This window comes from Tupaia chinensis, unplaced genomic scaffold, assembly GCF_000334495.1.
Source record: "Tupaia chinensis unplaced genomic scaffold, TupChi_1.0 Scaffold000248_2, whole genome shotgun sequence".
Classification (NCBI taxonomy): Eukaryota; Metazoa; Chordata; class Mammalia; order Scandentia; family Tupaiidae; genus Tupaia; species Tupaia belangeri.
The window spans coordinates 2,940,060-2,962,810 of NW_006159727.1; the positions used below are offsets into that span (position 1 = coordinate 2,940,060).

At 36.5% G+C, this 22,751-nt stretch overlaps 1 protein-coding gene across 1 annotated transcript in view; it reads left to right on the forward strand.

The window, feature by feature from the left end:
* Positions 1-1,633: 1,633 nt before the first annotated feature.
* RPGR (retinitis pigmentosa GTPase regulator) overlaps positions 1,634-22,751 on the forward strand; it is a 52,271-nt gene continuing 31,153 nt past the window's right edge. The window contains 8 exon segments of the mRNA XM_014587948.2: positions 1,634-1,754; positions 2,182-2,274; positions 3,233-3,295; positions 5,280-5,438; positions 7,062-7,211; positions 14,734-14,892; positions 18,517-18,672; positions 21,030-21,154. Coding sequence (XP_014443434.1) covers positions 2,199-2,274; positions 3,233-3,295; positions 5,280-5,438; positions 7,062-7,211; positions 14,734-14,892; positions 18,517-18,672; positions 21,030-21,154 — 888 coding nt within the window. The 5' untranslated portion in view covers positions 1,634-1,754; positions 2,182-2,198.

Genomic DNA, 22,751 nt, shown 5'->3' on the forward strand with positions numbered 1-22,751 from the left:
GGTGCGCGATGGGGGGCGGCCGGTTAGGCCCCGCCTCTGGGCCGGCCCCGTCGTGGGACAGGCCTGAGCCTTGGCGGCGGGAATAGGACAAGAGCTCTGGCCTTGGGCACACGAATGACTGAGGGACGAGGATGGGGCGCAGATGACTGAGAACGGGGTGCCTGTCTTTGTTATTTTAACATAAGTTTTTGAAGTCTCTTGAAGGCAGAGACACTTTTTTACCTCCCTAATAACTTCCCAAAGTACCTGCTTCACACTTGTGCACATTGGAGATCCCCAGGAACCATTTTTTATTGAAAGCAGCAGAGGGGATGACAGGAGGGGGAAGGAGTAAAAGTGGATGGGGGAAGAGATAGCCTTTAGCGAGTGTTTATTTAGACTTTTCCTCTAAGCGCCACAGTTAGAAATGTATTTGACCTTGCGACCTCGTTCAAAGTTGGCACCGCATAACAGAAGTAGACGTTACTAATCACTTGAAATGCGCTCAACTTTTCTATAATACATTCTTTTAAAGATGTTGATAATGATCCACTAAATTGATTTTCTGACTCATGAAAGGGTCACGACCAACATGTATTCACTGAAATATTTGTTGCATTTCCCCCACACTCTTGGCCTCCTGGAGTTCACTACTTATGGAGAAACGGAATGACAATAAAGTTTGACAGTAGATACTAGGGGGTCAGGGTAGGCCCATCAGACTCTGATTTGAGTATCAGGAAAGGCTCCCTGGGGAAGGACAAAATGGTTAAAATGATTCGTTCTGGAGAAAACCTGTTCTTGATCCTGGCCTCCCAACTCTCAGTTATTAACTTGAATTGAGATGCTTCAAAATGGTTCTCAAAAGGTTTTCCATAGTACCTTGCCTCTTGTGTACTGATACTTATTAATGCTTATATTAATTATGTTTTCCTTCCTGGTACCAATTACTTTCTTTATATGTGATCATCCTTCTTGGGATACCCTTACAAGTTGGATCTGACCTCCTATTTGGTTTGTATTTGTGTATTTAAATGGTTATTGGGAACTGGTAGGGGGGTTATGGTCTCTCACCAAATGGTATTGGATCAAAAGAGTTTGTGACTACTACTCAGATCAGGTAATGATTTAATTTTAAAATGTTAAATTTCAATATCCCTCTCTACTCCCTCATCCTCAGTCTCCTAGGACCATGGCATTTTGTGATGGTACTTAGGAGGGTGAAAAAGACATGTCCATAACTAACTATGATATACAAGTAAAGATAAGAATTAGAAGCTGTTCTCTTAGAGTAGCACTTTTGAGAGGATCCTTTCATATTATACTAGATCTCTGAATTTCTGAATTCACCTCAGTAGAAATATCAAGGAAAGCTGAAATGGTTTTCTGTTGAAGACTTCGATAATTTGCTGTTGTTAACATTAAAAATGTTGAATTGAAAGTTATATTAATATTTGATTACTTATTCACCATTATGATTACCTGAAAACAGTTATGAATATATATGTGTGCTGGGGGAACATTTTTCTCTTTGAAAAGTAGAACAGACTGAAAAGTAATAGGGTTTCATATGGATAAATATGAAAAACTATTTTAATAGCAGAAAACATAAGACAAATGATCAAATAGAAACAATCTTATATTTGCAGATTCGGGTGCTGTGTTTACATTTGGAAAAACTAAATTTGCTGAAAATATTCCCAGTAAATTCTGGTTTAAAAATGATGTACCTATACTTATTTCATGTGGAGATGAACATACTGCTATTGTTACAGGTGAGTATTACAATCCTGAATGAGGAGAGTAATACTTAGAGAATTCTAAATATTATAGACATGTTAGGTTTTAACCATGTAGAAAATATAGACTGCTGTTGTTTTTTTAAACTTTGCCAGAGAATCCTTTACCAATTTATTAAGAAAGTCTTTCATATTTTAAATTTATTTAGTGTATTTAAGTATGATTTTCTGTTCGCACAACTTTCTCGGAATATGTCTATTTCACTATAATAAAAAACTACTATACAGTCTTAGAATCTCTTTGACTCTCAGTAGGTGGTTGTACATAGATGGACAAGGTACCTGTTTCAACATAGGAAAGTAATGTTATTTTTCAAATACAGCTTTTTTATTGTTTCACAATGTCATCTCACATTATTTATGTGAAAAATGCTTCTATTTAATATTTTTTCCCTCTCACCAGGAAATAATAAGCTTTACATGTTTGGCAGTAACAACTGGGGTCAGTTAGGATTAGGATCAAAGTCAACTATCAGCAAGCCAACGTGTGTCAAAGGTTTGAGATTTTTTTTTCTTCTTTACCATTTTAAATACTTAAACTAAATAAAACACTAAAATTAAATAAAATATTGATTGTGTACTTCTTTAATGTCATAAATAATAAAGCCTTTATTTCTTTATTTTCTGACATTTAGGTAAATGTTAATATCATTCAATTTTATGATTTGAAATTCAGAACTATCTATACATGTTAGGTTCTAAAAATCACATTAATTTAAACACAGGAACTACAAAGGAAGTAATGATTTTACAGTATTACACTTGAACATCTTTTTTTTCCCTGTTTGTAAAACTGCTTGAATATTGCTGTTATAGAAAGAAAAAAAAACGTGTTAGAATATTTATCTGTGTTTCATTTATTAGATTTGTGGACATCATGGTTGTAGATAGGTCAAAAAGTCTTGAACACACTCTACTTGGGGTATTCATGTAACCATGAGGATTACTCACAAATATCTTATTTAATAAACAATTTAAAAGGTTTTCTAGACTATGAAATTCTTAAGACCGGAGGCTCTGTCTTAGACAATCACCTTGTAGCTTCTGTGGCAGGGACTTATTAAGAGATTTTTTAAAAGGGTTCTTTGAATATGTTGATAAATGAATGGACAACTTTAACCCAAGTATATGCTTACAGGTAGAAGATGAGCTTAATAAATAATGGTGATGACAGTTTGAGCAATAGATCAGGTTCACAAGGAGGCAATGTATTAGTGAATCTCAGTACATGCTAATTACCTAGAGAGTTTTTGAAAATATATAGATGCCCAGGCCCTATCTCAGACACATTGACACAGATAGGGCTAAGCTATCTGTATTGTTTTCAAAGCTCCACTTGTTTTTATAATACACATTTAGTTCTGAAATTCTACTACTAAGTTAACCTTTGATGTGGATAATTTCTCATTTTCATGACCGTAAAATATGTAATTGTCATATTTTTATATTTTTAGCTCTAAAACCTGAAAAAGTAAAATTTGCTGCCTGTGGAAGAAACCACACCCTAGTTTCAACAGGTATAGTATTCAACCTGTCTGACTTCCTGCCTGACTTTGAGAACTGAGGTCTTACTCCGGTAACATTTATGGCTTTTTAAAATTAATAAAAATAGTACCTTGGCAACAGTAAGATTAGGGTTTTTAAGAATGTGTTTAGTGTTTTAAAAATGTTAGTGTTTGCCTTTGTAAATATGCAGGTAAGTGTTAAATGGCTGAGGAAGGAGTTTCTTTTCTTGGTTTTATCAAGGGGCTACATCTCCTTGCCTGCGTGCACGCTTCAATGACTAGTTGCTTCTGTTATTACTCTTCTCTTTTCCTTGCTGATGCTGAGTGGAAGCCACCCCAAGAGTCTATTAATACGAGTCAGCACAATGCCAATCAAAATCCAGACTGTGTATGTGTGTGTGGGGAGGGGGTGGAAATTGACAAGATGATTCTAAAATTTATATGGAAAAGCAAAAGACATAGAATAGCCAAGACAATTTTGGAAACAAACAGAAGTGATGGGCTTGTATTACCTGATTTTAAGACCTGTTGTCATACTACAGTAATCAAGACAGATTGGTGTTAATGAAAATAGGCAGCATTAATCAAACAGAATAGAGTCTGGAAGTAGACCCACACATATATGCTCAGCTGATTTTTGGCAAAAATGCCAAGGTAATTCAATGAAGAAGGGGTATTCTTTTTAACAAATTCTGGTAGAACAAATAGACTCCTAGGCTCTGGCCACTAGCAAAACTTTTCCCCTCCTTCCCCCCTATACATAGCTTCTTCTGTCTGTTCTCGCTGCCTCCGCTTTTCATCTTTTGGCCTTCATTTATACTGTTTTCTTCCTGAAATGTTTTTTTCCTCTTTTGCTTAGCCTATTCAGATTCTTATCCTTTCAGTTCCCATGTAAGTCTTTCTTCTTTCATGGAGGCTTTTGTGACTATTCCACTATTTATTCATCTAATTTTTGAAATTGCTTTAGCATTTCACCAAGTCTGGTTTGCCCCGTATGTGTTAAGTTGTTCAGTCCAATTCCATGTGACCTTAGTATCTCCCATTTGAAAGTTAGTCTGGTTTCCTCAATTAAGTTTCATTTTTTTCCCTAAAATACTACCAATACAGGCTGATTTTGCTCTCAGTTTTAAATACAATTTAAAAAGCCTTTAATGTCATGTATTTTTATGACCAATATAACTGATTTAATATGCACGTGTTTAAAAAGGCATTATTAATTTAGAGCTTACTGGAAATGTTTATATTGTAGGCATGATATACCTTTTATTTAAAGTTATTAGCAAACATTTATGTATTGCTTACAATGAGCCAAATGATATTCTATAAACTGTACCAATGTCAATTGATTTAATCTGCAGAAATACTCTATGATGTAGGTACTGTCATCCTCATTTTACAGATGAGGAAAATGAGAGACAGAGAGGTTAAGTACAACTTCCCCAAGGTCTCAGAGGTGGAAAGTCGCAAATCAGAATTTGTATGCAAACAGTCTGGCTCTGGATTTCCCCCTCCTAATCACAGTGCTGTCCTATCTTCCTATTTAGCTGGGAACAAAGAATTGTCATATTTCTTCTATTCTTCTTGGGTCATTTTACTTATTTTTACTATTATATCTTAAGTTTAGTGGACATGGAAGTGACAATGAATGAGCCACATCTCTTAAAATAGTTTGATTTGTATTTTAAACTAATTTGGCAGTTACTTTCCTCTTTTTCGCTCTGTTAAAGTACTATGTTGATAAGAAAATGTATTTCATGTATCCTGTGTACCTCAATTGCTAGTTAAACTCTAGAATGATATATCAGATCTCACGAAACTGTGTGGTCTTGCTTGATTTGCTTTATTTTTGACCAGGAAATGACGTTGTTCACCAAATAATAGGATCATAACAGCTTTCAGCTTTCTTCATGCTTCATAGAGGAAATATCTGGTACATGTTGACCTGTCTCATAAAGAAGACAACCATATACATTGATGTTTTCTTTTCTGTGTGCAGAAGAAGGCAATGTATATTCAGCTGGAGGAAATAATGAAGGGCAGTTGGGACTTGGTGACACTGACGAGAGAAACAGTTTTCAGCTAATTGAATTTTTTACATCCCAACATAAGATTAAACAACTTTCTGCTGGATCTAATACCTCAGCTGTACTGACTGGTGAGACTTGTTTCCATTTCAATCTGGACACATCCCTTTCCTTTAGACCAAGATATACTAACTCAATAAACTGAAGACACCATTGCTGTTTAGTTTTCTTTAACTATGTGCTTTGAGAAGACATTTAACATGTAACTTTAAATTTTGACATATAGGACAATCTCATGTTTATTTAGAATTAGACGTAAACATACATGTAGAAGGTAATTGGTAGATTCTCAGCTTTGTTGCCCGTCTATTCCTTTAGATACACTTAAGTTTTATTTTCACTGTATGCTCTGAAAATTATACTTGCAGCTTTATCCAAAGCTACTATCAGAAATATCTGTAGAAATCTGGTGTGTCATGTATTGTTAAAATATGGTTTGTAATGGTCAGTGCTCCTCTCTACCTTCCCTATCAAAATGCCATGTGAGAAATTCCTTGAAAATTTAGAGCCCAGATCAACCTGGTCTCACTGAAGCTTTTAGTCTACTGCTTTGTTCCAAGTGGGAGACTTTGTAGCTTCCAGTGTTGCCCTGATTGTTAGAAAAGTCAGAGTACTATCTCTTTAGTTTTGCTAACCATATAATGAGCATTTTAACATCCTGCTGGTTCTTCTTTTAAATTATTTATTTGCCGGGACCAGCAGTTGGTGTAATGGCTATGTCACTGAACTCCCATGTAGTCGACCGCAGTTCGAGTCCCGGACCCAGTGGCTTAAACTCACGTGGCTTAAAGGCACGTGTGCATGTGTGCCCAAGATCCCAAAAGGAGAATAAAGAAGAAGGGATTGCGGCCTGGCCATCCCCCCCTGGGGAGTGATTTCTTACTCTCTGTCACTCTGTCTCTCTCTGTCTGGCAAGCACATGCACCCTATAGCAAAAACCTCTCCAAAAGGGAAATTATTTATTTGCCCTATTAAACCATTTCAAAGTTAAAAATAGCTTAATTAATTAAAAAATATAGATAAATAAGTGTTGATGATTTCTTTCTAAAATATTTTTCCTAGTTAACTTTTTCTGATACCAAAATCCTTTTGAGAAAGGACATAAGTTTACCTGTTTTTGAAATGTTGTATATGCTTCCATATCTGTCCAGTCTCTGAAATTAGCTTCTATTGTTAGGTATAAGTTATGAGAAAAAAAATCTAGTGAAAACATTTCTTCTCATCCCCCACCTTTAAAACATCATTTATACAGTGTTCTCAAGAATAAGGTCTTCTGGGCCCTTTTGACAAGGAACTTGTGCTTTTGACATGGAGTTGTCTGTTATAACGACTGCTGTCTCAGTTCAGTTGCACTTAGACTACTGGGAATGAGGAACACATTTCTGTTTAAAGATATTAGAATAAGAAAAGGTGATGATATGAAAGGATATTCTGTTGTTGCTATTGAGATAAAAATTTGGGCCTAACTAAAGTGAATTACCAACAGGTAATTCTCCATTCTTTACCATCATAGAAACATTTCACAATAGAAATTGAACTCTTAAGTAGCCAGTTGGTGTCAAGGTATTAATCCTGTTCTTTCAAAATACATAATTTTTTAAGTTAAAATATAACCGGTTTATTGCAAATATAATAGCTTGAGAGCAGCCCTGCTACCTTTTAAAAATTTTCTCTTTCTTGTGTTTTCTTTATAGAGAATGGAGAACTTTTTATGTGGGGTGACAATTCTGAAGGGCAGATTGGTTTGAATGATATATCCAATACATGTGTCCCCCAGCAGGTAACCATTGGGAAACCTATCTCCTGGATCTCTTGTGGATAACATCACTCAGCTTTTGTAACAAGTAAGACATAATCACTTGGCTTCATCATGTTACCTTCCATTACTACATTATTACTAAATTAATAATAAATTGATATATAGTTCTGTGAAAATAATGCCACGATTGTCTATGTAATGATATGTTTTAGGTAATACTATTAGTAATAGTATTTCTCTATATCTTTAATGACAGTTTATAATTTCAAACTTTCTCTCACATATTAATTTTTTTTTTTTAGAGTTTTTTGCTTCAGGTCACATGTACTTGCCAGGGAGAGAGAGACAGACGGAAACTGTGAGAGGGGAAGTGAAAAATCACCCCCGCCAGGGGGTTGACCACGCTGCAGTCCCTTCTCCATTCTCCTCCCAGGGTCTCAGGCATGCATGCACACATGCCTGTTGTGATTTGTAAGCTACTTGTTCTGGGACTCAAACCACAGTTGGCCATGTGGGAGTCTAGCAACGTAACCACTATGCATCTGCTGGTCTCACATTGACTTTTTAAATGAATATTGGCTCTATTAGAAAACAAAATTGATATTTTAAAAAACTCTTGAGGCCACAAGGTGATGTAGTGGTTAAAACTCTAGACTCCCACATGGCTGACCATGGTTTGAGTCCCAGACTAGGCGGCTTAAAAATCACACTGGGCACATATCTGTGCATGCCTGAAGTCCTGAGAAGAGAATGGAAGAGAAGGAATTATGTCATGGCCATCCCTGCTAGGGGATGATTGCTCACTTTCTCTCTCTGTCTCTCCAGGTAGTGCACACTCCCTATAGCAAGAATCTCTCTCTAAAACAAAACAAAACTAAACTCCTTCTGAATTTTGATTCTCAAATCTTCTTAACATTAGAAACAAGACCTATAGTCCATTTTCCTCTGGTCCTGCTTGCCTCTACGCTTTCACCTACTCTGCTCTTAGCCTGATCATTTTTTTTTTTATTGTTTCAGTAGTGAGTCATGAACTTCCATAGTGGGATCCAGGATAGATACTAGGGAGAAAGAAAGAGAGCTCACTGTGGGATATGATTTCCATTGGTAAAACTTTTCTTAGCATCACAAATTTCTTCCCTTCTTAGGCCTGTTGATAACCTTTTCTACCTTAGTTAAAATATTTGAAATGATAGCCTCTTTTATAGTCTACATCTACACTAGTAATCATAGGAGAAAGATGATTATGGCTTTCCATGTATTTGATGTTTTTTTCTAACAACAACAACAAAAAAACAGCTAGAAGACATAGTTTCATGGACCCCCTTTAGTTTCTCTGACTCATTTACTCTTCATTCCATTTTTCATAGACTCAGGTTCACAAAGTAACCAATTGACCCATCCCAGGGCCCCCCAGAGTTACCCACTGATTGGTGGGAGCATGATACCAAGAGAGGACAAACCCAACTCTGTCAGTATTGTTCAGCACTGTGCTCCTAGTGTCTTGAACAAACTGATAATCAGTAAATATTTTTGAATGAGGAACCAGTGAATGAATTATCAATTAATTACATTCCTTGAGGCAATACTGCCTACCAACTTATTAGCAACTTTAGGGCTCCTACGGTACATACTTTGTGGGGGGAACAAAAAGCAAAGAAACAGGAAAAAGACACAAAAATAAACCAAACATATGAATATCAAGAAAAACCATGGTCTTATATTTGGGTTTTAAGAAAACCACCAGCATCAATTTAATTAATAAACTCTACTTTAGCCATTAAGGGAAGAAGTTGAATTTTTCACCTTAACCAGCAGATATTACACTAACCTCTTGTTTTTATTTTTATGCCCCTAAAAAAACAATTTTTTTGAGATTTAACCCATATACCATACAATTAACTCATTAAAAATGTTCAGTTGAATGTGTTTTAGTATATCTATAGGTTTGTATATATACTGAAGTTTCACACTAAGAATTTTGCTGGGGATTCATTGCAGATATTACACTAACCTCTTGTTTTTATTTTTATGCCCCTAAAAAAACAATTTTTTTGAGATTTAACCCATATACCATACAATTAACTCATTAAAAATGTTCAGTTGAATGTGTTTTAGTATATCTATAGGTTTGTATATATAGTGAAGTTTCACACTAAGAATTTTGCTGGGGATTCATTTACATCTGCTGATATGAACTGCCAGTAATTTTTTCCACCAGCCATTCTTTTATGACCTTAATAATTTAAACAGATTTTTATAAATCTTGGAAATAACTCAAGCTTAAAGCGTTTGCTTAGTATGTATTTCATGATATAAATGTTACATGAAAAACAATTGTCTTTTTCTCTTTGTATGTCAAGTTTGAAGACTAAAACAGTCTAATTCTTAATAAAAGATGTAGAATATTTTGAGACAGTTACATTCTTTTATGACCTTAATAATTTAAACAGATTTTTATAAATCTTGGAAATAACTCAAGCTTAAAGCGTTTGCTTAGTATGTATTTCATGATATAAATGTTACATGAAAAACAATTGTCTTTTTCTCTTTGTATGTCAAGTTTGAAGACTAAAACAGTCTAATTCTTAATAAAAGATGTAGAATATTTTGAGACAGTTACGTTTATAACTTCCTACAGATTTTTTCAGTCTACTAATAGGTTTGAATGATAATGTTCTAAATTCATGTTTTAAATTCAAGTTTATGTTCTAAATTATATAAAATATTTAATTTTCAAATATTAGAAGTAAAATATGTGGAGTTTTCAGTTATTGTCCCTGATTGTATGTCTTTTCATCTGCCGCATTAATGGTTAAATTTTAGCATTTCTACCAGTCATGCATACAGTAAGCGTGAAAGAGGTGCACTTCAATAGGAGATATAAGTAAATAAGCTTGGATTGTGGGAACTGGGGACAGGGATGTTTGTAGAAGTCTTCAGAGACTGAAGAATAGAGTCCTGGCAGGGTGCTGAAAGTCAGAATCCTAGGGAAGGTAAGTACCAGAGGAGGTAAATAGTTTGAGAAATCCAGATTTTATAAAACAATTAATAGGCTTAAGTGAAGTAAAAATAAATTAGGTGAAATTTCCTATTCCATTATTTATGATAAATGTTATTTTGTTGTTGTACATAAACAAGAAAAGAATTTAGAATTAAATGGGACATTTATGTGGATTAAAAGCACTTACCTACTTTTAATCACTTAGCTACAGGAAATATCTTTGCTAATCCTTTGTAAGTAAACATTTTACTTTAAAAAGATGACACTGAGAAACGATTCAGCAGCTTACCATGTAAAAGGCATTTTGAAGGGTGTTTCTTATAATAAAGTTGATTAAAACATATTACCTATGCTCAAGGATTTCTTTTTTTGTTGATTTTTTGTTGTTGTTTGTGGTTTTTTTTTTTTTTTTTCTGGAGAGGTTTTTGCTATAGGGTGCGTGTGCTCGCCAGACAGAGAGAGAGATAGAGAGACAGAAAGCAAGAAATCACCCCCCGGGGGGGATGGCCACGCCGCAATCCCTTCTCCTCCATTCTCCTCTTGGGATCTTGGGCACACACACACATGTGCCCAGCGTGAGTTTTAAGCCACCGGCTCCAGAACTTGAACCACGGTTGACTACATGGGAGTCCAGCGACATAGCCATTATGCTAACTGCTGGTTCCTATCCTCTAGGATTTCACAGTACACTAACTACAGAGTGTGATGTTTTGCCATCTATTGATATAAATCGTTTTCAAGTACAAATACATTTCATTTAATCTCACAACACACAACAATGGTGTCTGATTCCATTTATAGATGAAGGTTTAGAATGCTGTTTTATTCAAGGTGATGCTGCTGTTGAATTGCAGAACCAGAATTCAAATCCTAGTTTTCCTCTCTAAGGGTCCAAACAACCTCTATTGGCACACAGGTTCTCTACAGGCACATGGGGAAGAGAAGGATGACTTAGCAGCTAGTGAGGACTGAATGCTGATTGTGCCTGCTAAGTACTTTTGAATGCATTAATTCATTTATCCCTATAAAACAACAATCCCATGTCATAGGCACTTTTATCCCCATTTTACAGACACAGTGATCGAGTAGCTTGCTCAGTATGACTCAGTGAGTGGCAGAACCCAGATGCAAACCAGGCAGTCTGGTTTTGTATGTAGCCCATGCTTTTAACCCCTATGCTACTCCAATAATTAGAATATATAACAGATCGTAATTGGAAACACAGCATGATTTACAGCAGAATCTTATGTGAGATCAAAGAAGAGAAAATATTATTTCCTGTTAGGGGCATCAGGACGTATTTCAGGGAAAGGGTGCTATTTAAAATTAACCACAAACAGTGGAAAGGACTCTGAGAGGTAGAGGTGAGGCAAGAACAAACCAGGCAGGGACAAAAAAGCATGTTGCAGTGATAGAGGCAGAAAATCTCCATGTGTTTGTAGATTATTGCATAGTTGAATTTATTCAGAGGTTAGAGCTAGAGTTCCTTCCTAAGGATCATGGCTCCTAAACAAAAGTGAACCCCTGAAGTGATGTGCAAAATTTGGAATGTGCTTTTTTTTTTCTTTTCTTTTCTTTTTTTTTTTTTTGCTAGAACTGTTGCAACATTCTCAAGGGAAGATATGACTCAAAAGAGTCACCAGCTTGGGGACTAGGTAGCAATATGACTGGTGTAGGAGTCTGGAGACAACATGGAGATCTTTTGGAACACTATGTGGAGTTTATACTTGATAATTTTTTTTTAATTTGGAAGAATCATAATTAGAACCTTGATTTGGATGACAAATGGTTGTGAAGTTATCTTGGGGATAAGGGAAAGCCATTAGAAAAAATGTTGTTCCAGGTCAAAATTTGTTAAGGCATGAAGGGCAGGAATAAATAGACAAGTGGAAAGAGACCTAGGGGCCAGTAGGTGGTGTGGTAGTTAAGGCGCTGGACTCCCATATGGCCAGCTGTGGTTCAAGGTCTGGACCTGGTGACTCACATTCTCACTTTTTCTCTCTCTGATGAGCACATGTGCCCTCTAGAAAATTTTAAAATAGTAACAATAATAAATAAAACTAAATAAATAATTATTTTTAAAAAGATTTAGTAACCATCTCCTTAAGAGAGGTAAGAGGCATGGGTAAAAAAGAGAATGGTGCTAACTTAGTGAACACCTCTTCTGTGCCAGTAGTTGCTGAATATTTCATAGAAAACTGTGGTCCAAAGAACTGCTGTTTCTATGCAGATCAATCCAGAAAATTAATATAACTGTGTGTGTCATATTTAACCAAGTTTTAAGTGGTGCAAGCCATATGTTAGGTGTCACACAACTTCCCTGAGTTTCGTGATTTGATTGAAGGACTCAAAAGTTTCAATAGCAGGTAATATTCACAGGATTTATTGAGAGTCATGATTTATTACAGTACAGGATACAGAGCAGGAACAAAAAAGAGAGGTGATATACATCAGCAGAATTCAGAGGTCTAGCAAAGGCTTCCTCATCCTTCCTTTCTAAGGCCACACAGGACATGCTTTCCTTTTGGCAGTGAACTACAGTGGTCATATATAGAATGTCTTTGTCCAGGGAAGCCCAGTCTAGTCTCAGGGTCTGAGGCTAGTCATGTAGGCACCTCCTGCTAGCAGTTGGTCATAACAGCTGAGACTCAGGACCCTCAATAATGAAATCAAGTGCACATCATCAGTGTTGACATGGTACAAAGCAACTCCCGGAAGCTCTTCTGGCAGAGTTCATTGCTCTAAAGGTACAAGGGGTCTTTAAACCATTCATGTAAAATGTGTGTTATGAAAAGACTGTGCATGACTTTCAAAATGTTTTTGCATGGGAACCAGCAGTTAGCGTAATGGCTATGTCGCTGGACTCCCACGTAGTCAACTGCGGTTCGGGTCCTGGACCAGGTGGCTTAAACTCACGTCGAGCATGTGTGCGTGCGTGCCCAGGATCCTGAGAGGAGAATGGAGGAGAAGGGATTGTGGTGTGACCATCCCCCCGGGGGGTAATTTCTCGCTTTCTGTCTCTGTGTCTCTGTCTGTCTTGTGAGCGCACGCGCTCTAAAGCGAAAACCTCTTCCCCCCCAAAAAAATGTTTTTGCACCAAAATAAACTCTTTTCTTAATTCCATTTTCCATGAACCTTTTGAAGTCTCCTTATACATAATAAATGCATCAATCAGTAACATAAAGAACACTCCAAGGGCCTCCTTTCCAGGAGTTGGCCAAGGGTCAGTCATATTTCCCTTGGGACATGCAAAGAATTAGCAAACAGACCTTCTATGTTAGCTCTTTCCTCACACTAATGGCAATATGTTCTGTATCATTCTTTAGATTAGATTATGCATTTATGCAAATTTTAAAATTCATGCTTTATAGAACTCAGTTTTATAGAAATGAATGAGAAAGTTTCTTCTTTCAAGAAGCTCACCATCATATAGTGTGGTAAGTGTGATAAAGGAGCAAATCAGTGTAGCTGTGGAAAAGGCAGTGATTAAGTGTCCAGAGCTCCTTGGTAAGAGTCTGAAAGAAGTGCAATCTGATTAAAATCTGCTTTTTTAAAATTCATTCAACATATTTATTTCATATATAAGTGAGTTTTCTAAAACAAGTGTCATAAAAAGCAACTTTTCATTTATTTATTTATTCAACAATTATTCAGTAAATGATTGTACTGGCACGCTGCTAGGTTTTGGACATATACTAGTAAATGAGACAAAATTCATTTCTTTATGAGAGCTTCATATCTAGTCATTTTATTTTATTAAAAGTAAGTGGATGGGACCAGCAGTTAGCGTAATGGCTATGTCACTGGACTCCTACGTAGTCGACTGCAGTTTGAGTCCCAGACCTGGTGGCTTAAACTCACGCCGGGCGTGTGTGCGTGCATGCCCAAGATCCTGAGAGGAGAAAGGTGGAGAAGGGATTGCGGCGTGGCCATCCCCTCTGGGGGGTGATTTCTCGCTTTCTGTCTCTCTGTCTCTATCAGTCTTTCTGGTAAGCACATGTGCTCTATAACAAAAACCTCCCCCCCCCAAAAAAAAAGATAAGTAGAAGATTCAAGAGACTCTTCACTATATTTATGAAAGAGCAAAAATGATTTTCTGGTTATTTGTTAGTAGTGATAGTTGTGGATTCTTCATGAAGGTTATTGGATTAAAATAATTGAAGGGGGGCCAGCCTATAATGTGGTGGTTAAGGCAGCTGGATCTCATATGCTGAGTGCATGGTTCGATTCTTGGAGAAAACACATCCGGGTGCATGTGTGTGCATGCCCACAATCCTGATAGGAGAGAGAGAGAGTGAGAGAGAGGGAAAGGGATTGAAGTATTACCACTCCCTATGAGGAATGCTTTCTCGTATTCTATTTTTCTCCTCCACAAGTGCATACGCCCTCTGGCAAAATATTTTTAAAAATTCAGGGAAAAAGAAAATCTGTCTTTATTTTCTTACAATACAGTACAAATATCTTAAGAAAGGTGTGTCATTGTCTGTCATTTTTTATTTTTTATTTTTATTTTTATTTTTACTGAATGTGAGAATGTTTGCCAAAAGGACCAGTATTTCATTTCTATTTATCTCATCATTGGGCACTGTTTTTTTCCCTTCAATAGTGGATGGGGAACTGTACACATTTGGAGAACCTGAGAGTGGGAAGTTAGGTCTTCCCAATGAACTGCTGATCAATCACAGAATACCCCAGCTGGTATATGGAATTCCCGAAAAGGTGATCCAAGTCGCTTGTGGTGGAGGACACACTGTGGTGCTTACAGGTAGGTATAGAGCTTGCTGCTCCAGTCCCTGCTCTCTGTGGTATCCAGTGCAATTTTGCTAATGTTCATTTTGTTTATTGTGGTAAGAATCCTGAATGTGACATCTAGCCTCTTAAGGATTTTTAAGTGTATATATGGTATTGTTATACATAGGCATCACATTTTGCATAGCAGATCTCTAAAACTTACCTTGCATAATTGAAACTTTATGCCTGTGCCGCATCCATGCCCTTTTCTCCACTCCTTGCAGCCCCTGGCAACTACCATTCTACATTTAGAGACAGAGATTTTTGCTATAGGGAGCATGTGCTTATCAGAGAAAGAGACAAAAAGTGATAAATCACCCCCAGGGAGATGGCCACCCACAATCCCTTCTCCTCTGTTATCCTCTTAGGAGTTTGGGCATGCATGCACACACGCCCAGAATGTGTTTCAAGCCACCAGGTCTGGGACTCGAACTGCAGTCAGAAACATTGTAGTCCAGTGCTTTAACCACTACACCACCTGCTGGCTCACCACCATTGTATTATATTTTTTTTCTTTTTAAAGAGAGATTTTTGCTTTAGGGTACGTGCACTCACCAGAGAGAGAAAAAGCGAAAAATCACATCCCGGGCGGATGCCCATGCCTCAATCTCTTTTCCTCCATTCTCCTCTCTGAATTTTGGGCATGCATGCACATTCTCCTGGTGTGAGTTTTAAGCTACTAGGTCTGGGACTTAAACCTCAGTTGACTACATGGGAGTCCAGAGACATAACCATTATGCCATCTGCTGGTCCTACCACCATTCTTAGCTTCTATGGATTTGTTACTTTTAGATACATCATGTGAGTTCTCTCTCTGTGTTAAAAGTCCCTTTTTCTACCTTTCATTCCTATAGTAAATAGAAGTTTCTGGCCTATGGAAGAATTTTTTAGGCAGAAAAACATGAATCTTATTGAATTATTTCTGCTAATTGACATTTTCATGACCTTAACACCTTTAAGGGCAGTAAATAACATTTTTTAGCACATTTTGTAAATATCATTGTTTTTAGCATATTTTCAAGGATAAACCATTTTCCTCCTGTATATTCATTCTGTATTTATCTAAAATAGACATTATTTTTCTTGAAATAGCTTTTTTTGTGAAAAGCTTACTGTTTATGCTATTTTCTACATGTTGATAATTATTTTCTTTGTGATATTCACAATGTTTATCTTGGGGATTTCTTTATGATATGTACAATGGATAATATGGGGATTTCTCTGTGATTGTATGTTCTATTATTCATTCATTAAAAAGCAGTAAGGTTTTAGATTACAGATAAGGAAAGTTAGAATCGTGGTAATGTTATATTTAGTATGACATGTCCCTTTTCAGGATTCTAGTCAATAATGTGAAATTTACTACTTGATAATGTGCGTAATAAATTGATATTCCCAAATTTGCTCATCATTAGATTTATTTTAGATGAGCAATGTGCGATAATTTAGTTACATAGTAAGTTATGTTTTTAAAAAAATTTTTTTTTGACAAAAAGAAATTAAGGAGTCAGACAGTGGTGCAGCTGTAAAACACAGTGCCCTGCATGGTAAACCCACATGGGAAGGTTACTAGTTCATTTCCAGAGACCTTCTGAGTATGCTGGGCATGCGTGTGCCTCTAATTCTTGCTGGCTTAGGCTGGGTGTGGAGTGTGGATCGTAGGGTTGGGTCCCTGTTGAGGGTGCTTTCTGCCTCTCTCTGTCTCTTTCACTAATGGAATAAAAACATAAACTAAAAAGAAAAGGAAATGAACACCTTCTGAAGTCACCAGTTTATGTACAGTAACTCAAAGTTAGGAGTATTCTAGATCAATTTTGAATATCCAGTCTCTTATGATATGCTTAATGTTGCAAGGTGAGTGAGCAATATTTTATCTTTAGATTCCTCTCTTTTAACATTGCTTTTCATTGACTTCCTAATTTAGACTCAAGTATGCTTATGAAGTTTTTATTTTCCAGAATCACAGTTTCCAGATGAAATCTTTTCCAAGTTAGAAATAATTTTTTCAAAGCTTCCACTCTAAATTTGGAAATAATTCTAAGGTTTAAGGTTTTTTTTTTTTAATTTCACATAATTTCAAAAAGGAAATTATTCTAGAAATTGAAATTTGAAATTAATCCTTTAAAAGTTTATTTATTGAAAGGGGAGAAATTGAAAGAAACAGGTTCTCTTGACAAGGTCTCATGCTTTGATCCCCCTACTCCTCACCTTCTACTACCTGTGATCACAGGTGAACCTAGAATGTTTAAATCCACCCAGAATCCAAACCCAGAGTCTTCCATATAGCTCCAGAATTGAGTAGACAGGATAAAAGTAAATCTGTTATACATGATTATTAACGTTAACCACTGTTGGGGCCAGCAGGGTATAGTGGTTAATGGTGCTGGACTCCCACATGGCCAATGGTGGTTCGAGTCCTGGGACCTGGAGGCCTGTTTTAAAAAAAATCTCTCTCTCTCTCTCTCTCTCTCTCTCTCTCTCTCTCTCTCTCTCTCTCACTCCCACTCTCTCTTTCTCTTTCTCATTCTGTCCCTCTCCAGTCAAATGAAAATAAATAACAAAGTTACATAAAATAATTCTTAAAAAAATTAACCATTGTCAGAGTAAGATGACTTGATTAGATCATTGCTTTTTAGAAAAATGTTCTTTACACCTGAATATCCCGTTATGTTTTCAAATCTGCCTGAATGTTTTCTCATTCATTTAATCCTGACAGCAACTCTATTAGATAGGAATGAAACCATCAGGGAATCTAAGTAAACTCTTCTACTTGCCACAACCAGTAATAATGAAGGTTTGGGTTCTGGCCCGAGTGTGCAGCACTTGCTCTCTCTTCTGTCATAAGAGAGTCCACTACTGAACTAAGGAGAAGGAACTAGTAATCACTGTGCTTTCTAACATGCAGGGAAATTGAATGTCTAAAAGGACCCATGCATCACCACACATGTGTCCTGTTTTTGTGTTTTTCCATTTCTGGAAAGTAAATGAGCTAATATTTACAGACTTATCAGAGGTCCTTTGGAATCACTTCAAAAACATTTATATAGCGGGAAACATTTTTCCTTCATTATTATTGTATTTCCTATTGAAGGGGTTTTACTCACGGGTAAATCTAGCATAGCTACTGTATGTTTTAATTGTCATGCAGATTTGCCTATAAAGTTTTATTTTATAAAATAGATTATTAAACTCCTTTTTAAAGTAAGGCGATTTTCTGTAGGAGACACTATTCTTTTTTTACTGAGGCAGTGAAGGAAATAGGTTAGTGGTAATAGATGTTTTTTGAGCTGAGATGGTAATTCCAGGTGTTCCCTGACATACGTATTTTGTATTATATTTGTCACTTACTTATAACAATTTCTTTTATAGTTATGTGTCAAAGATAACATCAGGCCCATGCCATAATTTTTACAAATGTGTGCCTTCTCATTGTTCTCTTCCTTCATCATAGCAAAATTTGTACTTCAGTATCGAGTCTTTCTGTTTGGGTATTTCAGAAGAACTTAACCTTTATTACAAAAGGCGAAAGATGGTGATTCTTATAGGTATCATGGTGATAGTATCTACCTCTATGCAATGCATTTCTCTTTCTTTTCAGAGAAATCAGTGTATGCCTTTGGACTGGGACAGTTTGGTCAACTGGGTCTTGGCACGTTTCTATTTGAAACTTCAGAGCCTAAAGTCATTGAGCATATGAAAGATCAGAAAATAATTTTTATTTCCTGTGGTGAAAATCACACAGCTTTGATTACAGGTATGGACTAGAATTTATGTCATATATTTATATAACTTAGTATATGTTTTATTACAAAGTGAATAACATATGGAACACTGTATCTGACTTAAGGTGTTAATAACTGATAAAAATGGAATCCCCTATTTAATACTCCAAAGTTGAAAAGTAATTTTAAAAATATCCCAAAGTATAAAGTTGTTAAGTCCTTTTTATTTTCTTAATTCAATTTAAAATAAATATAAATGATCCAAAGATTTAGAAATTCAAGATAGGCTAGTAATGTCATAATTAAGACCATAGTGTTATACTTTGGTGGGCAGCCAGAATCTTTTTGAAATTATATCAGTTTGAAGGCTCTTAACTCTGCTCAGGCCAAAGGGGAAAATCTCATAAGAAGTAATTTATTTTAAAACATTCTTCCAATTCAATCTGACAGAGCTACATTCAGGCTAAGTAAATTCTTATAGTGCATTTGTCACCAAGAGGCATGTTCAGGAGTGTCTTCTTCCTTCTTTGTAAGGTGATAGAGAGAAGGGCACTTCAGACCACTAATTGAAGACCTTCTTCCACTCTGTGGTATCTTCTTTATCTATGGAGATCTTTCTTTGGGTCTACTTGTCAAACTCAGGAACAAGGTGCTGCTAATAATGTAGAACTCAGTAAAGGGTTTATTTTTTCAGGCAAAATTAGTCATGTTAAAAAGACAAAGCTTGGATCAGCCCAGGCCATACTGGTTAAGGTGGCTAGATCCCACATGGCTGACAGCACAATTCAAATCCTAGACTCCACAACTTGAGAAAAATGCCAGGCACATGTGTGTGCATGCCCAAAATCCTGAAAGGAGAGAGAAATGGGGGAGAAAGGATTGTGGTGTGACCATGCCCCATGAAGGGTTCTCTTTCTCTTTTTCTCTCTTCCTCCAGTGAACTCATATGTTCTATGGAAAAAAATAGGAGATAAAAAAAGGAAAACCTTAAAGAGCATTTTAGATAAAGTAATCAGAGTAGAAAGGAAGGGATAGATGTGATAAGGGGTATATATTAAGAATGGAATTAAATACCTAGTAGTAAGAATTATGTGTCTAAAGAGTCTGAACAGTGGTTATCATTTATTTATAGGGAGTATACTTTTAATTTTTTTTAACTTGCCTCCTTACTGAATTATGTTGACTGACTCTGCCTGGAAAGTTCTTTGTTGTCTTCTTGTAGCCAAGCCCTATTCATCCTTTACGATTTAGTTTGAAAGCCTTCTTAAATTCCTACCCTAGAGAACAATCCCCCTCTTGTGCACCCATGTTGGCACTCATTACCTTTACTTCCATGGCCTTCAGCTCACTTGAGATGCGTGGTATAAAGGACTTGAGGAGAGGAAAGAAAGTACAGAATAGCTGCTATGGCAGCAGGCAAAAGGATTAACTGTAGAGAAGTGACAGCTGACTCATCATCATCATGGGTCCAGCTACAGAAGGGAACAATCCCCCTCTTGTGCACCCATGTTGGCACTCATTACCTTTACTTCCATGGCCTTCAGCTCACTTGAGATGCGTGGTATAAAGGACTTGAGGAGAGGAAAGAAAGTACAGAATAGCTGCAATGGCAGCAGGCAAAAGGATTAACTGTAGAGAAGTGACAGCTGACTCATCATCATCATGGGTCCAGCTACAGAAGGGACCCAAGTCTTGGTATACAGGCTAGTCAGCATGGTTCGCTTAGGTCATTTCCTTGGTAGCATTCCACAGCCCAAGGACCTAAATTAGTTAAAGAGACCATTGGATTGATGTATGCCAGTAGTTCTCCACTAGTAGTGACTTTGTTCCCTGAGGAGACACATGACGATGTCTGGAGACATTTTTTATTGTAACAACTGCAAAGTAGATTTGTTTTACTGGCATTTAGTTAGTAGAGGCCAGGGATGCTGTGAATCATCATACAGTACAAAAGACAGATCCATATGATCAAGAATGATATACCCAGAAAATGTCAGTAGTCCTGAGGTTCAGAAACTGGTCTGCTAATGTCCTGAGGGAAAAACGGATCGTAAGGAGACATAGGGGGATCAAGAATACAAGTATCTCCTTCCTCTTGAAAATATGCATATCATGAGATCACATGCTGTAGTGCCACTACCCCACACAGTACCTTGCGTGGTTTCACAAACCACCAGTGTTCAGTGATTTATTCTCAGAATATTCCTTGCCTAATGTTACATATAAAACCACAGAGATCATGGAGTATGGAAAGGTAGTGGATCAGCATAAATTTCATGCAGAATTTGAGAAGAGAGTTATAATTACAATGTAAGTGAATGTATTTGTTTACTAGTAGATCCACACAAATAACAAAACTTTCATAATTCTCTTCTTTTTTACATTTTAGAAATGGGCCTTATGTATACTTTTGGAGATGGTCGACATGGAAAATTAGGACTTGGACTGGAGAATTTTACCAATCAGTTCATTCCCATTTTGTGCTCTTATTTTTTGAGGTTTACAGTTCATCTGGTAAGGGCATCACATTTCCCTGTTTGCATTTTTATATTCTTGTATTTGAGTCATTGTTTCATAAAAAATAGCTACTTTTATGTTTGTATGAAAAAATATCATGGATAGATCTAAGAGTTTCCTAAAAATCAGGCTTTATACCACTCTGAAAACCTATTTCTTTCCTAATTTTTCTCCTTTAATTTTCTTTTTGCCAAATCTTGACTTTACTGCTTTATTCTCATATGTCTCTTTAAAGCCAGGCTATACTGTGCCTGTGAGCTTTGTTTCTTTTGTAGTACCCAGAAGGATGTTTTGTTGTCTTAAGTAAATATTTGTGGAATTAAATGTTACTGAGAAACTCAAATTCTGCACAAGAGAGAATCTGATAATAAAGAGGTTTGAAAATATGTATAAATAGCTAAATGTTATTAGGATAAGAATGTGTATTTCTATTGTTTCTGATACTTTTGCCAGTTAAACTATATAGACTTTTGAAAATTCCATTTACTTGGTGATAGTAATATTACTTGAAAATTGTTTTCCCAACACCTAGTGTCTTCTACTATGCAAAACTTCCAGTTATTGAGCTGGCAAACATTCAATAAAAGCCTATTGTGCACAAGATGCTGTACTAAATATTAAGAATACAAAGTATGTAGATGAACACAATGATCATTTATTGAGCTTATAGTCTCACGGGGACAGTTATTTTAAAAAGTGATGATAAATAGGCCAGCAGGTGGTATGGTGGTTAAGGTGCTAGACTCAGCGAAGTCAGTCATGTGAGAGTCCAGCGCCTTAACCACATGGTCAATCACTGTTTGAGTCCCAAACTTGGTGGCTTGAAAGTCATGCCAATCATGTGTGCCCAAAATCCTGAAAAGAGAATGGAAGGGAAGGGATTTAACATGGAAGATGCTGGTCTCCCACATGCTTGTCCACAGTTTGAGTCCTGGACCTGGCAGCTTGTTTTCTTACTTTTTCTCTCTCTGTTTCTCTCTTGGTGAGTTCACATATCGTATGGAAAAAATCTAAACAAAACAAAACAAAAACAAAAAAAAGTGATACTACAAAAAAAAGTATGTAATTTGAAAATTGAAAATATTATGAAAGAAATGTACAGAATGTACTATTCTTATACCACAACACTATAAAATAGCTAGTCTGGGGAACCAGCAGTTAACGTAATGGCTATGTCGCTGGACTCCCACGTAGTCGACCGCGGTTCGTGTACTGGACCCGGTGGCTTAAAAAACTCACGCCGGGCGTGTGTGTGTGCGCGTGCCCAAGATCCCGAGAGGAGAATGGAGGAGAAGGGATTGCGGCGTGACCATCCCCCCTGGGGGGTGATTTCTCGCTTTCTGTCTCTCTGTCTCTCTCTCTGTCTGTCTGGCAAGCGCACGCGCCCTACAGTGAAAATCTCTCAAAAAAAATAAATAGCTAGTCTGTGTATTAAAAATGTAGTTTTATTTTTAACATTTTCTTGAAAATCATTTATTCCTCAAAAATCTTTGAATTTGATTTCATTTTTCATTGTTCCATCATCATGCATATGCATGCTTGTATTTTCCTCTGAAAATTGCTAAGCAGTAAACTTAAGAAAATGCTCATGTAA